This window comes from Haliotis asinina, chromosome 3, assembly GCF_037392515.1.
Source record: "Haliotis asinina isolate JCU_RB_2024 chromosome 3, JCU_Hal_asi_v2, whole genome shotgun sequence".
Classification (NCBI taxonomy): domain Eukaryota; kingdom Metazoa; phylum Mollusca; class Gastropoda; order Lepetellida; family Haliotidae; genus Haliotis; species Haliotis asinina.
The window spans coordinates 56,615,879-56,631,615 of record NC_090282.1 but is presented as its reverse complement, the minus strand read 5'-3'; the positions used below and the strand labels follow the sequence as shown (position 1 = coordinate 56,631,615).

General features: G+C 38.7%; 1 protein-coding gene across 1 annotated transcript; it reads left to right on the top strand.

The window, feature by feature from the left end:
- Positions 1-812: 812 nt before the first annotated feature.
- On the top strand, positions 813-14,207 carry LOC137276913 (putative ammonium transporter 3). Its single transcript, XM_067808563.1, has 9 exons — positions 813-1,452; positions 5,045-5,227; positions 5,570-5,650; positions 6,154-6,436; positions 6,938-7,009; positions 7,598-7,657; positions 8,075-8,151; positions 11,183-11,409; positions 12,660-14,207. The coding sequence occupies exons 1-9, from the start codon at positions 1,275-1,277 to the stop codon at positions 12,996-12,998; spliced, it is 1,500 nt and encodes a 499-aa protein (XP_067664664.1). The 5' UTR covers positions 813-1,274; the 3' UTR covers positions 12,999-14,207.
- The last annotated feature ends 1,530 nt before the right edge of the window (positions 14,208-15,737 follow it).

Below are 15,737 nucleotides of genomic sequence, written 5' to 3'. Positions count from 1 at the left end.
ACACAATTGTAGCCGAAGTTGGGGACCTATTGTCCAGTATCGATATTTGGTAGCATTTTGAAACAGTCATTGTGTTCCATGTCTATGCTGAGCAAGCCACAACATATTTCAAATTTTAGTAACATCTTCAGAGTTTCCTTTTGATCTCATGTATAATCACCGGCTCCAGGAAATACACCATTCAAAAGAAGCAGGAGATTGGGATTTGCATTTTGGGAGCATACCACTACCCACTGCTAGAGAAAAAAGAATATATATGCATACCGATAAAACATTTAAGTAAGGAATGGAATAAATTGTCACATTTTCCCTCAATTTCTCCCCAACATCTGTTTCCTCCTTAGTTTCATCATTTGCATTTTATCAGTCTTGTAAATCCAATATCCTCTTCTTTTTAATAGTATATCTGAAAATGTCTATGTGGATAGCTTACTGAGCTTCGGTATATTAAAAGGAATTTGTAAGAATATCATAACATACACACAAGTAATAATAGACAGTGATGTTATAATAAGCATACATGCCTATTGACTCATCCGACAAACATCCTAACTTGTATCAATTTAAAGTTTAAAAATATACCAAAAAGCATTAATGCGTTAGTCAAACACATGCTCTCCGGTAAGCTAAATGATCTACACCAACAGCGATCGTCGGATGTAATTTTCCAGTGATCAGTTGAGATGGCATGGCATGGCTCCGAACAGTATCTAGTGAGTAGCTCACGCTGATCACCAATGGGCGATCGATTTATTCTGATGTTGTCAGCCACACAGGTAAGCTATATTTGTTCCATTCAGCTTAGTTAGTCGGTTTGGAAGCGGAGGTCCGTGTAAGTTAACCCAACTGTTGGCTACATTAGTACGGGGTGGACACATCTCTTTACAGCAGTGATCTCAGATTTCATGTGATATTTTGTATCCTGTCGCTGTCGTTTTCTTTGGGATTACCTTTAATTTGGACAGGTGTATTAGACACAAGTGATTATGTCTGTTGAAATCTCAGGCTCTCCCATGTTTGGACTAAATATCTCCGTCATCTATAAGCTGAGAACGGATCAATACACCCAACACCTATAACGTGGGGTTTTTTTCAATGTCATTTGGAAACCGTTTACAGCTTGGTCAACGTGTTCATGTGTTATCGTGCTAGACAGATGTGCAGACGCTCTTGTTAAAATGTATAAATATATACATATATGATCTTGTGGTCACCCACAAAGTATACTTAAATCACAACTCCAAATTTCAACTGCAAATCGCAACTGGCTCAACATGGCGACAAATGCAAGTTCCCTGGGACTTACGACTGTGTCAACCTTTCCTGCTAATGCATCGTCGATGACCACTGTCCAAAGTCAAACAAAGGCTGCAGACTTCCGAAATACACCAACGTGGGATGATGCTACATGGATTCTTACAAGCTCCTTCATAATATTTACCATGCAGTCAGGTAGGCTCATTTCTCACTGCTGCGATATTGTGTAGATTCTTCAAAGCAGCGTTAGATTCACTTTGAGATGAAACAAGACAGGCATTGTTACGACTAGTACTGGTTTTGTCATGAAACATATTTTAGTGAAAAAGGAACATGAAACGAATGGATTTACATTAATTAATTTGTCTAGTATTTAATTTATCTTACCGGAAAGTGACTTCGTAAAAAAATACACAAAGACTTCTGAACCAAATGATTCAGACACTAAATATATGAATGATATAATGTCTATTCTAAACAATGTCTTCAAGGTACGGATATATATAACAGTATCCGACCCGTGAAGGTGTAACGGGGGATTAACGAGTTCGGATGGTCAGGCTCGGTAACCGGATTGATACATGTTATCTTATTCCAGTTACGTAAATTGATGTTCATGCTGTTGATCCGTGGATTGCCCTGTCCAGATCCCATTATTTATAGACTGCCGCCATGTAGATGGAATATTGCTGAGTGTGATGTAAAACTAAACTCACTCACACACTATAAGAGTATCCTCTTTATTCTATTTCAAAATTTCGAGGGTGGTCAGACGCGCTCACTTGTTTGACACATGTCAACATATACCAGCTGCGTGGATAAATCGAAGTTCAAGATGCGATTTCAAATCCAATCTTAGACTCAAATGGTTTGTGACACATTACACCTAAAAGGTAATTAATATGACATTATAATTAACAAAATCACATCCTCATAAACACACTTGTCCCAAATGCTTAGATCTATGCTTATGCTGATGATCAAGGGACTGTCTTGTATTTAAACACCGGTGTCATATAGTTCGAATATTGCCGAGGGCGGCGTAAAACAAAACTTAAGCACTCACTGCGAAACGTTCGGTTCTAAAGCACATAATTTGAAGGGTTATACATTGGGTATCGTTCCGGTTAATCATCGCAGACATATCACTGTCCATCCACATAGTCAAACTGTAAAGTAACTGAAAGGATTAGCTTCCGTTTAGAATTGTTCTTAATCCTTCCTGTGATCGCTGTTTCATGTCTTTATGCAATGTACTTGATCCACCTCACCTGTTCAACATGTGGAGACAGCGCGCATACATAATGAAGAATGTCTGTAATTCCTCGAGGACATGTTCATAACAACCCGTTCCAAAATAGCACTATACTGAAACTCAAGAGTAAATGTTATTTATTTAGAAACTGCTGTTAAATAATGTATGGTTTGTATGTGTTAGACTCCCGAGACTCCCTTGTCTCAACCTGCAACACAACAGCAGGTATATCGGACATCGAAGACTGATTATATGCTTATAGTGATAAGTTTATGTTGTGTACAGTTTAGACAAAACCAAGAGATCAAATGTGAAGCAAATGCATATTGTTTTTATGCTAGTACCTGTTTTGTGTTGAATGTTGTTGGCCTATTGTGAGTGTGTTGTGAGCATGTTATGATTGTGTTGTAAGCCTGTTGTTTGTGTATTGTGGGCGTGTTGTGAATGTGTTGTGAGCCTGTTGGGTGTGTATTGTGGGTGTGTTGTGAATGTGTTGTGAGCCTGTTCTGGGTGTATTGTGCGTGTGTTGTGAGCCTGTTGTGGGTGCATTATGGGCGTGTTGAGAGCGTGTTGTGTGTTGTGGGTGTGTTGATGGTATTGTGTGGATCTAATGTGGGTGTACGGTGAGTGTGTTGAGGGTGGGTGTGCTACGCTTGTGTTGGCAGCGTGTTGTGTCTTGAGGGTATGTTGTGAGTCTGTTGTGAGCCCGTTGTAGGTGTGTTCATGGTGTTTTGTGGGTGTACTACGATTGTGTTGTGAGCGTGATGGGGGTTGGTTGTGGGTGTATTGTGTTATACGTACGTTATCGTCCTGGCTGCTATGGAACCATTAAATATCTTTCTTATGTATAAAATAAAACCTAAAGGTTTATGTGCAGTTTTGCACATTAATTACATTTTGTGACTTCACAAATATCATGACAATTTGAGCAGGTACCTCAAACGACTCGCTTGCTATGGTTTCTTCCTGCTACCTATGAATACAGTAACATCTATATTGTGTTATGAATCATCATGGTTCATCCGAGACAGTCATCCACAATTTAATTGACACGTTATGAGTTAAGCATCTACATATGTACGACACGCCATCTGGGATACAAAAATAACCAAAGACCAATGCATTTCCAGTCCTGCCAAAAGCCATGACAAAATTATCTACCTGTGTGTCCTTAACGTTGGCGACTGACGTGCAAAAATATGGACATAAAGAGTGTAACACAAAAACTCACATGCAACGATTCACGTGATCTCCATGGCGATCGTACGTACATGAGAAAGCAAGCAAACTATGAAAATTGCAAGTTTATTATCAAGGCGAGAGTATGCAGTCAATCACAAAATAGTTTGTCATGGAAATGTTTAATGTTAGAAGGGGTAGTCACCTGTAGAAGTAGCTCGTTCGCCGAATGCTCGTTCAGAATATCGTCTGTGTGATAATGTAACTCCCATATTTAACTTTTTATTTGAATTCATTTACCTTTAATATGAAAACTCAGCAAACTGTTTTTATCTGAACAAATGCGTAATCTTAGATTATTGTAATATTTAAGCACACGAAGGTACATTAACGTCAGGTTAAACTTGGGCCATCTTGGCAGGTTACCTTATACGGATATTCTAATATTGTATTCCCATGTACCTCCGGCTGTGGTGTTTCGAGAAATAAATTAATTTGACAATCCTTTGCACGAGCCCTGGCGTGTAGTTAAAAGATACTATACAATATGAGGGCCCGTGTGCAGAAGACTGGCCCGGTTGTGGATTAACCAAAACTTGGTGCACCCTGCGTGAGGTCACAATAAGATGACGTACAAAACAGGTTACGTCATCTGCACCTCCACAACAAATATGTTGATTGCAACCTCCACAAGTAGACAGTGGTTCACAGGTAGGGGGAGTAGCAGGAATAGACTGCGCACTGTATGTATCTGAGCTATACCATGGGTTCATCGTCTTCAGAGTCTACCATGGATATGCACACATCAGCAGACATCATACACAGTGTTTTATTCCATGAAGTTCGCTGATTTGGAGGGAGCAGCGCAATGGTTTGGTCGAAGCCAACGCCTTAAGGATAGAAGGTTCCAACGGATTCTCCTGTCCAAGACTAGACGTACTGTTCCCGTCACCGTCGCCCTCACGATTTTTACTTCTGTTCCAACAGTTCTGTGGCGATAGCGTTAGGGATAAAGGAAACCGATGTATGAGTTTTCGAATAAAGGTATACCTCAACATGCTGTTTATCATGTGTGTTTTTGCTTGGATGATAGCTGCATGATGTACATCTGTAATAATAATAGCGATGATCACAATGATGCACACAGCATTTCTATAGTGGGATTCAATTTAACAAGTGCCGAGTTTTTAATTTCTTTAAGAATAACTATACGATATGCATGCAAACCCCAGACACCCCCCACCCCCCTACCCCCTAGAATTAATTACAGTGGTAGATAACACCCTTCAATAATACCGCTGTTACCTGAAATCCACAAAAGCACAACTTCTTAACCTCTATATTTTGCTTCAGGATTCGGGCTCTTGGAGAGTGGATTCGCAGGATGTAAAAATGAAGTCAACGTCATGGCCAAAAACGTCGCTGACGTTATTTTCGGAGGGATATCCTACTGGATGTTTGGCTATGGGTTTAGTTTTGGAACAGACACGGGAACGAATGCTTTTTGTGGTATTGGACGTTTCTTTTTGAATCCAGGTACTACAACATGAAATTTATCCGCATCTTTACAATGCAGTCTCTTAGGCTCCTGTATCATTTGATTTGTTTGTTGCCCTCAATGGATTTCTATGTTGATTAGGGGTACATACATACTGTTTATGAGAATGCCTATTTTGGCAGTTATTCTCCACATGTCCCTAAGCTGCACAAAAACATCGTAAAATTATAAAACAAACTATGCCACAACACGTTTTATCATTTTCCATGACGCTCATCATCCTTCACTTCTGACACTAGCAAGGCGTCTTTGTTATTATCGTTATAGGCTGCAGCATCAACATCATTGTTGTCACATTAATGTTATTTATATTTTGATAGATGACTCTGTAATGGGCGAGGAGTACTCACGGTTCGTTTTCCAAGCGTCATTTGCTACAACGGCTACGACAATTGTTTCAGGCAAGTGATAAAGTGTTTTCTCGTGAATTAAGAAAGAAGGATAGAAATTGTGCTTTGAGGGGTGGATATGCTTTTCAGTGAATAGGGGCATACGTGGAAGAATACAATGCAAATTGGCAGGTAACGTGGTATTATTCCCACGCCATTCTCCAAACAGTTCCTGAAACCATGCTCAGAACTTTGACGAAATGAAGTCAGTAAAAATGATCTTATGACGGCATATACTAAGCACCTTGGGAATGTTTGAAAGGACACACTCAGTATTACCAGCACCATTTCATGCAGGTTCTGACAGGTGACTTGAGTTGAGTCCGTTGGACATTCTAAAAACTATGACTGTAAATCAAGGTTCATCCTGATTGGTTTTCAAACTTTGTCAGCACTTGCTCTTGCTGTTCCATCAGTGGTAAACGTCAGCACTTCTCGCTTTCCTAATACACCGTGAAATATTTAAATAATGTCCAAAAAGGATTTAAACTCAGTTCATTTACTCACTGTTTCAGGGGCTTTGGCGGAAAGGACCAAATTTACAGCGTACATTATATTCTCCTTTTTCAACACCTTTGTGTATTGCTTCCCTGCTCACTGGATGTGGGCGGAAACAGGGTTTCTCAAGAACCTGAACGTCATCGATGTCGCCGGGGACGGGCCTGTCCACTTAGTGGGTGGCACCACGGCCTTAGTGGCGGCTGTTATGATTAAACCCAGGGTGGACAGGTTTACTAGCAGAGACAACCATCGAATGGGGAACCCAACAAATGCTTTGCTAGGAACATTTATGTTATGGTTAGTATACATTGTCAAGTACTACTTGAAATTAACAATAGAATATTTCTCGAAATAGTTTGGGACCGTCGTGATAGGGAATGTTCTATGCGGGATAAACATTGTGCACATCTTCTTGTGTACAGAAAAAAAAGTATTTTAATTAATTCGGAAATATAATTACCTGTGTGCAATCCGTGAAAGATTTCTGTGCCCTTTGCTAGTCGTAATCGGGGGGTGGGGGGGTGGGGAGGGGTGTCGGTGTCTTTTTATATAAGGATTCAGTGAATATGTTTATAGCTCTCCGAGGTCCTATTCTGTCTTTGTTTTGCTTTGTTGAAACTATTACTTACAGATCGATCTGATAATTGTATACCCGCGATATAGCTGAATGGCTGGCTGTGTGCTATTTTGCAGTCATGTGGCTGAAACGATATTGTTATGTACATCCAAGCAAACTTTGGTCAGGAACATCCGTCTACTTTCATAATGTATCTATGTATAATTTATAATTATTTTCAGGTGGGGATGGCTTGCCTTTAACTGTGGGAGTACATATGGCATAAGTGATGGGAAATGGAAGATAGCTGCCAGGTAATAAGCAAGTTCACAGAAGCGTGTATACTACTTCCTGGTTTGTTATGAATAGCTTGTTTTGTGCTTGGTGCCAAGTTGATAGTCTCTCAGCAGCATTCCATCACTGAATACTCCTTAAAATTCGATTTTGAGGCACTTGTATGTTTGTAAATATATCGTAGCAATTGTTTGGTTTAAATAACCGGGTATTTAAAAGTTTCAAGATCTAACTTTTTACAGAAACCTTCTAATAACACTTATACGAAGTTGTTGTAATTTGCTCAGAATGCTTAATCGTATACAATCGCCCTTATACTTCAGGCTCTATGAATATGGCCGATTTGCAAGTAGCAAATTACAGTTCAAGTAATCTTGAGTGAGTGAGTGAGTGAGTGAGTGAGTGAGTGAGTGAGTGAGTGTAGGTTTGCGAAGCTGTTAACAATGGTCCACCAATATCATGTCGCCTACACCAGAAATTGTACACGTTGTACCCACGTGGGGAATTGAACCCGGCTCTTCGGCGTGACGAACGGACGCTTTAAGCACTAGTCCCAAGTCTAGTATAACTAAGTGGCGAATATTTCACTAATTTAATCATTTCTACAGGAGTGCAGCCACTACGTTAATGTCAGCATCAGGTGGAGGAATAATGGCATTCATCGCCAGGTAACATAGCCTTTTGTTATTTTTTAACTGTGTCTTAGAGCTGTTTATACCACTTGAGTCGATCTTTTGTTATAGATTGTGTCACAACATGACAATGTTATTCATGCCTCCTGGTAAGTCTTTATCCAGACATAATACTGTGTAAAGTATAACCTCGCTAAATAATGTCTTAAAGGTGAATCGATAGTTCCACGGCAACAGAAAGCTTTTCACGAATCGCCGATGTAGTTAACCAGTCCACGTTTATCGGTTGTCTATACAAGCATAAACGATATCCTGCCATAATGTTTACAACAGGTCTAATCTTGAGAAAATACTGATTTTCCACTGATATATTGTTAAAAGCCATATAATATTCCTAAGACTTTTGTCCAAATCATTGATTCACAAGCAAATTATCACAATAACTATTTTCAGTTTCATCGTCAAAAAGAGAGTTTTTGAAATTGGCTACATTGTGAATGGTGTACTGGGCGCCTTAGTGTCAATAACGGGTGAGTTGCAATTACATGTGTTATGATTTGACAGATGACGAGTGGTTGCTCTCTTTCCAAGAGAAACGAAATGTTACATATGCTTATATATTATATAATGTATACATGTTACAGGCAGTTTGTAAATATATAATATATACATGTTACAGGCAGTTTGTAAATTCAGTCATTTCTTGAAATTACTAACAAGGAAGGCCATTGTTATTTTATGTAACAACAATCAATATACTTCAGTCGTTTCATGAACTTTCACTTAATACCTTAATCAACAAAAGTGGATCACACTTATACTCGAAGACGTCATTGCTCGATGAACGAGCTGTTTCTCTTCTAACATAAAATCTTTGCGTTCAATGCATAATTTCCACATCCATTCTCTAGTATCCATGTTAGAACTGGTCTTCAGCAGTCCATGCTTGTCGCAAGAGGCGACTAATGGGATCGCTGAATTGGTTGATGTATGTAATTGTATCCTAGGAGAGTCCGATACTCATGATGTTCATTCGCTGGATTGCCTGGTCAAGACTGGATTATTTACAGATCGCCATTATAAAACTGTAATACTGCTGAATATGTGGCGTTACAACAAACAATATTTGCCCCATACAGTTTTCATGTTTTTTTCTCTAAACTTCCACACTGAGGCTACCGTAACAGTCTTCCACATGACGCCATCATAACTGACACTAAACAAAGTGCATTAAATCGCTATGATGTTTGAAAATCAGTGCTGTTTATGGACGGCAATCAAGAAATACGGAAACTGAAGGAATTCGCCTGTATTACTGTATGACGGAACTCCTGAACTTTCTCGTATTTTCTAATATGTTTCTATGAGTATATTATATGGACGCTCCACAAGATGTGCGTGTACTTAACCACAAGGTTTTTTAAAACTTCTAATGACCTCGTGGAAGTTCAACATTTACAGACCAGCACATTTAACTCCTTACAATGTCTTTTAATTGACATGGCAACGTTTAAAGGATAATTTCAGTCTTGATTGGTAATGGCCATTACGTTGATGGAGATTAGCAGGAACCTTTGTATTGGCGTAGCGATGCTTTCAAAGGCAGCAGAGAAGCACTAGTGCTGTTGCCAAGGAAAATGAATAAAATATAAAACAGGCATGATATCGTTTTGTGAAGAACGTCTTGTGCGTAACGTATATGCATGTACGTGTATGGATGCGGTGAGGCGATATGACTCACGTACATCTGTGAAGTTTAACTTGTCTTAAATGCATTTAGAATCTATTAATGAAGGCAACTGATAGAATTCACTGGCTGTGCGCGGTGTGTCGGTAAGGGCGATGTTTGTTCATCAACAAGTCAACTATGTTCAACTGATATTTTTTGGCAAGGATTGTATCTGTAAAAGTGTGTCTAAATGTGTGTTTGTGTCATTGTGCGTATGTACGAGTTCTGTGCGATACATGTTTTCATGTATTCGTTTTGGTAGTATTCCTTGTCATTAAACGTAATTTGCAACTGTACACATTGGTAAGACTAATATTAACAATCTCCCTCTATTGATTTATACTAGCAACAACAGCATTATTGTGTTAGTAATCCCTTGACATTTATCTATACGCCGTCTTTGGTAATTTCTCATTTGTCGATGAATGAAAACAATCACCCGCAGTTTTAGACCTACGTCATTTGTATTTCAATCTTGGATTTCTATCGATCTATACCTACATAATTCATGTTGGATACAGCGGACACCAGTCAACTGAACTAAAGGGCGATAAATTATACACACCTATTTACCGGGACATGACTGCCTTCTGGCTGATCTTCAGTTGCCCGTGCGTGTCCTAAAAGGGACTAACGAGATGGGGTGCTCAGGCTCGCTGACTTGGTTGACACATGCCATCGTACCCCACTTGCGTAGATTGGTGCTGATGCTGTTGATCGCTGGTCCAGTCTCGAATATTTACAGACCGACGACATATAGTTTGAATATTGAATTTTGTAGTGTAAAACGCAACTCACTCAACATAGCTTCTTAATTTTGTAATAATAGAAATCTCAAATTTGCAATACTGACAGAAGATGTTTGTGTCTGCAAAATACATTTGCTCCACATAAAAATACCACATTTAAACCTGTAGTTGTTATTGCGGTAAAAACTTTATGTCTTCTGGGACGATGGGAAACAATCAACCAAGTAAACTTGGCTTTGTTTGACATATATAGTGATCCATGCACAAATGCAGTTCAGCAAGCATAAATTTCCTCCAAGGCCTGCCGTTGATGGTTAAACCGTTGGCTCATCGCGCCAAAGACCCGTACCAGGTTCGAATCCCCACATGGGTACAATGTGTGAAGCCCATATCTGGTGTCTCCGCCATGATATTGCTAGAATATTCTAGCAATATATAGTGCTAATATTGTGGAGTAAAACTAATCTTACTCCATCTCTCTGTCTCACCAGGGCCTCTAGTATGGTGATCTACCTTCACTTGTTGGTGATCTATTTTTATATTCTATTGTCTGAATAGTCATATTAGTTTTAACTTTTCACGCTAGTTATAATTCTTATTGTCATACTCTAGTTGTTTTACTGTCCGTCGCCAGTTTTTCACCATAAACATAAATTCCTTTTTTCAAGAATGCTATCGTCACGATGTGGCTGCAATATTGCCGATGTGACGTTAAACATTAACTCACTCGCTCTCTCTCTCTCTCTCTCTCTCTCTCTCTCTCTCTCTCTCTCTCTCAATCTCTCTAATTAGGGATTCTCACTTGTGACACCAATAGATTCATTCATTCGGTTCTTGTACTCATGAACACAACAACTCGATACTTCTTTGAGAGGCATTTTGGAAGTTGTAAAGATGAAGGAAAACCACATTCTATGGATAATCAAATTTTGTATTGCACTGAAACCAACGTTTCGGTCTTGATACGGACACCGATATTATCACGTGATTGATAATGATTTTAGTACCTACACCGAAACGTCGCAATAAAAATGTTGTCTTACCTTCGTCATACATGTTTACCCATGAAATCTCTTCTTGCAGCCATTTGTGCCGTGACGGGCACATGGGAATCCATCATCATTGGAGCAATCGGTGCTTTATTAGCCTGTGGATCTGAGGCTCTCTTACACCGTTTGCACATTGACGACCCAGTATCGGCATTTCCGGTTCATGGCGTCTGTGGGGCGTGGGGATTACTTGCACCTGGATTCTTTGCACACGAGGACACAATAACCATGTCGTTCTCTAAGATGAACGGCTTAGTCTGGGTAAGTATTAAGCGTATGCAATACATTCTAAAAAAACTGATTGTTGTTTATTCGTTTATTTCAACATAAAAATGACATACTTTGACATGTACCCAGATGTTAGGAGATGTATGGACAAAGCAAATCAAAAGTTATTGTGGAAAAGAAACATCTAATAACATCAGTGTTAATCTTTTACTCTCGCAGAAATTATTACATGGAAAATGCTGTAGGTTATGGTAACGGCCAACAGTCCATATAATGATTATGAAAAGCGCTCTTGGTATGCTCAAATAAACCACAATCCATGAGCAAGTTCAGACGGTCAATAGATCACCTTGTGCATTGATGCACGCCGACACCCCTCTCTTCATGCCACTAAACCTTCATTTCAAACACTAGGTCCGATTTGGGTGCATTTCTATACCGTTGCTGGTGGATTCAATGACGTGTTTGTTCTGTCATATTTTTACAGTTTCGTCAAGATCTATATTTTCTATATTAATTTTAGATAACTGACAACAAGTATTTGGGGGATACTTACATCGTTTAGGTCAGGTATATTTTTCTAAATGCTCTTTTATAACTTTCTCCGTACCATTTGATTTTTTATCGTCTTTCCCCCGTACCTCTTACGTCTTCTTCCTTATCACAGACATATTGTGTTTACGCTAATTAATTTGTTGGCTGTGGGGTAGCCAAGTGGTTAAAGAGTTCGCTCTTCACGCAGAAGGTCCAGATGTATTCCCCACATGGATACAATGCGTGAATCCCATTTCTAGTGTCGTCTGCCATGATATCGCTCAAACATTGCTAAAAAACAAACTCACTCTCTCATTAGCTAAGAATTTCTTAGAATATTATTTTACTGACAAAAAACAGTCGTACTTGCTGGTATAATATATTTTAGAATAAGCTCATGTAAAATCAAGAACGGTTACGAATTTAAACTTCCAATAATAAAATATTTATCTATTTTACAATTCAGTTAATAAATCTAATTCTTTTTAAAATGCTATGATTAAATGAGAACTTGTGTTATTAAAAAGATCCTTCATAGTTCAGGAATTAAAATAGTAATGGAATATTCAGCACAGTCAAGAATCTCGTAATCATTCTCTGATAGAAATACTGATAGTGAAAATGTGTATTACGAGCTTTTGATTCTGTCCGATGTGCATTTAACATTTAAACGACTTCTGTTTTGGACAATATCGGGAAATTTCAAAAGACATTGATTTTTGATTGAGCATCTTTTGCTATGTTTTCAGGGCGGGGGGTTCTACCTCCTTGGAGTACAGCTTTTGGCAACAGTAACCCTAATTGCGTGGTCGGTGTCAGTATCATTCTTGTTCCTCAAGATCATTGATCTCACTGTTGGCCTGAGACTGACCCCAGAGGACGAACTGTTAGGAGCAGACATCGTAGAACATAATATCGGAAGCAACCGTCAGATGATCGATGGAAAGTTGAGGGAGAGAGCCAACAGCCAAAATAAAATAGAGCCCACGAATATTGAAAACGGCGTTGAAGAGGGCAAAAAGGAAAACAACAAACCATACTCATCTCAAATATGCTTGATAAGTTACACAGCCAACAACGATGTGTGATCGTGGAAAGGATAATGTTCTTGACTGACTGATTTCTGACATCCAACTGACTGTCCTTGTGCGCTGTTAGGTGCGTCACTCTCTTAGTGTGGGTTCTGAGAAAGTGTTATCCCAGATCTAAGTACAGCATGTTAAAAATTACCAGTTTCTAGATATGGCACTGTGTATTCATGGACATATATTTTTTAAAGCAGAACTCAAATTCAATTTTGTGCTTACGATTTCTGATTTTGACGACAATGATGATGACGACGACGGTGAAGAAGAAGAAACTGTGATAGCAAAAGGCAAAATCATTTTGGTGCGAACGTTTCTATTTTTTCCGAAGAATAGTAAAAACTCTATGTCAAGTTGAAGCGACAAACACAGAGTTCAACATTTGATTAGTTCCAACGACGGTGTGTGCAACTTAAATGCATGTATAAGCATTGTGATATTGTGATATTACCGGACGGAAAATTTCACTGTTTGGTGGTGGCCATCCATTGATGGTATTATGACCAAAGCTTCAATTACGTATAAGTGTATTGAGGCGGGAGAAACTAGGCCACTTCTACTGTTTCACAATGTTATTGAGGTGAAAAGTTTACCTTCACCTGATCAAAATACTTTTCACTTTAGATGCAGATAGTGTAACAACTGTCACAATGTGTGAACACTCAGAAGCATTCATCATACTTAACGTTCCTTCAGGTGAGAACCCTGCCTCAGTTGTCAAGCTGTTCCAGCAATATCCCAGTATATTACTGTGTTATGTGGATAATCAACAACCAACCTCCACTGACGTAGTAGGGGATGGCACACCATCATCTACTTGTGGTTTTGTAGCCACATAATTATCAGCATTGACATTGCTCACTCAAAGCCTGTTTGTTTGTATGTACATGATTCCGCTTACATGATTAGGTAAATCTTCACTGCCAATTAATACAAAACCAATAATAATGTACACGGGCTAGTCTCATAGATGACAAGGGTTAGCCGTAGGGCAGAGTTGTTTATAGAGTCCAGCCAGATGGATTAAATACTCGAACAATTCTTCAGTTTATTCAAGATCAATTCAGTGTGTCTCTGTTGAAGTTGTCAGCCGGAATGAAACTTACTGAACATCATGCTTTACATGACAAGCATGAGCTGCAACTCACAGTCAATGACAATGCTTCTCCATAATATATTAAAGTTAATAATTAAAACCAAACACCAAATAAATCCAAACTAAATACAAGATTTTCCAGTCTATTAGGTTAACATCACATGTCTGTTTTACAGCTGTAGGAGTGTCACTTCGTTTCTCAGTCATCTATAAAACACTGGAATTGTGACGAAAAAGGTGTTTTAAGTTCCATTTTGAAGTTGAAACTTTGCTCTCTATAATCGCTTGTTATAGGCTTAGAGTCTCAGACCATGCACACCATATGCTGGAAATTTATATCTGTCTTTCTTCAATGGTTTTAAACCGAGAGAAGGCACAACATTGCCTTGGTCATTGTATTCCACAGTTTCTAGAGACTCGTATAAGTGATAATTAATAAATCTGAAATGTTCGTACGACTCAACAGTAAGGCTTCGTAAACCAGTCGCAGTTCTTTCTACGCCACGTTTGTGTAATGTTTCTATTTGTTGTTTATGAATATGAAACTTCACATGAATAGTCAATATGTGGTGTTACAAAAATAGATATTGTGCAACAATCTACGTCTAAACATAATTCAAGCTTTCTTCTTTCGCATTTGATGGAGTGTACATAATTGAATGATCATGACGTGACCACCACCCCAGGACGACAAGATAACCACCAGGCGTTTGTGTGTTTTAACATGTTCCGCATGTTTATAATCAAGCTTGTACGATGCGATTACAAAACTTTCGATTTCGATTACGCCTGGATTATATATTATAACCCAATCTTGAGATCATTCATGACAGATATTATTTTTTGCAATCGATTTTTGGGATAATATGCCCGATAGCAATAACATGATAGGACCAAGTACCTCTCCCTTTCTTCCGCCATATCTTAAAGTTTCAATATTAGTCAATGTAATACTAGAGGGACACATGGTGTTCGTGGTCATACGAGCAATATAAGGTCAGTAACATGCCTGTAACATTGAAAAGTAGTTACTGTGTACATATTTAGCATTCATTTTGTTCACTACGATGTAAATGGTCTGATGGAAACCCCTTGTATGCATGTCACATCATACGAACAGTCGAGCTATTGTCTTCTGGATGTTGATAACTGAGTGTTTATCGTTTAAATTTCATATGCAAAGTGTTATGGAATCTGAGGCGTATGCAATTCCAGTGTGTGGTTCAAACATTTACTCAGTTTGAAATATGAACCAGTACAAACTGGAATACGACATATAGAAAAGAATTAGAACTGATAGTATGATTTTTCGCAAATCGACTGAGTGTGGATATTTCTGGTATGTCATGGTAACTTGTATAAACCTGGATCTGATTCATAACTGAAGGAATTCAATCCTTCGGGATCGATGTTCATACATGTGATAGTTAGATACTTCCTGTACTCATGTGTCATGTACACACTCAATTTCTTCTTATCAAATCACTCTTAAATATGTTGTTTCTATTTTTGCCATGCCCTCGTTGAGATAAACGGATTTTGTCGTATGTTTTCCGCATGTTTTATTTCTGATGACTCTATTTCTATCTCAGATAAATGCAAATTTGACTATAACCTGTCCCTTGATCCCCAGAGCTTTCTCCCAC

Excerpts from the sequence above, each read along its gene's own strand:
- LOC137276913 (XM_067808563.1), top strand. The coding sequence starts at position 1,275 with ATGGCGACAAATGCAAGTTCCCTGGGACTTACGACTGTGTCAACCTTT. Across the intron at positions 5,651-6,153 it reads GGCTACGACAATTGTTTCAG|GGGCTTTGGCGGAAAGGACC; the intron begins GCAAGTGATAAA and ends TCACTGTTTCAG. Across the intron at positions 11,410-12,659 it reads AGATGAACGGCTTAGTCTGG|GGCGGGGGGTTCTACCTCCT; the intron begins GTAAGTATTAAG and ends CTATGTTTTCAG.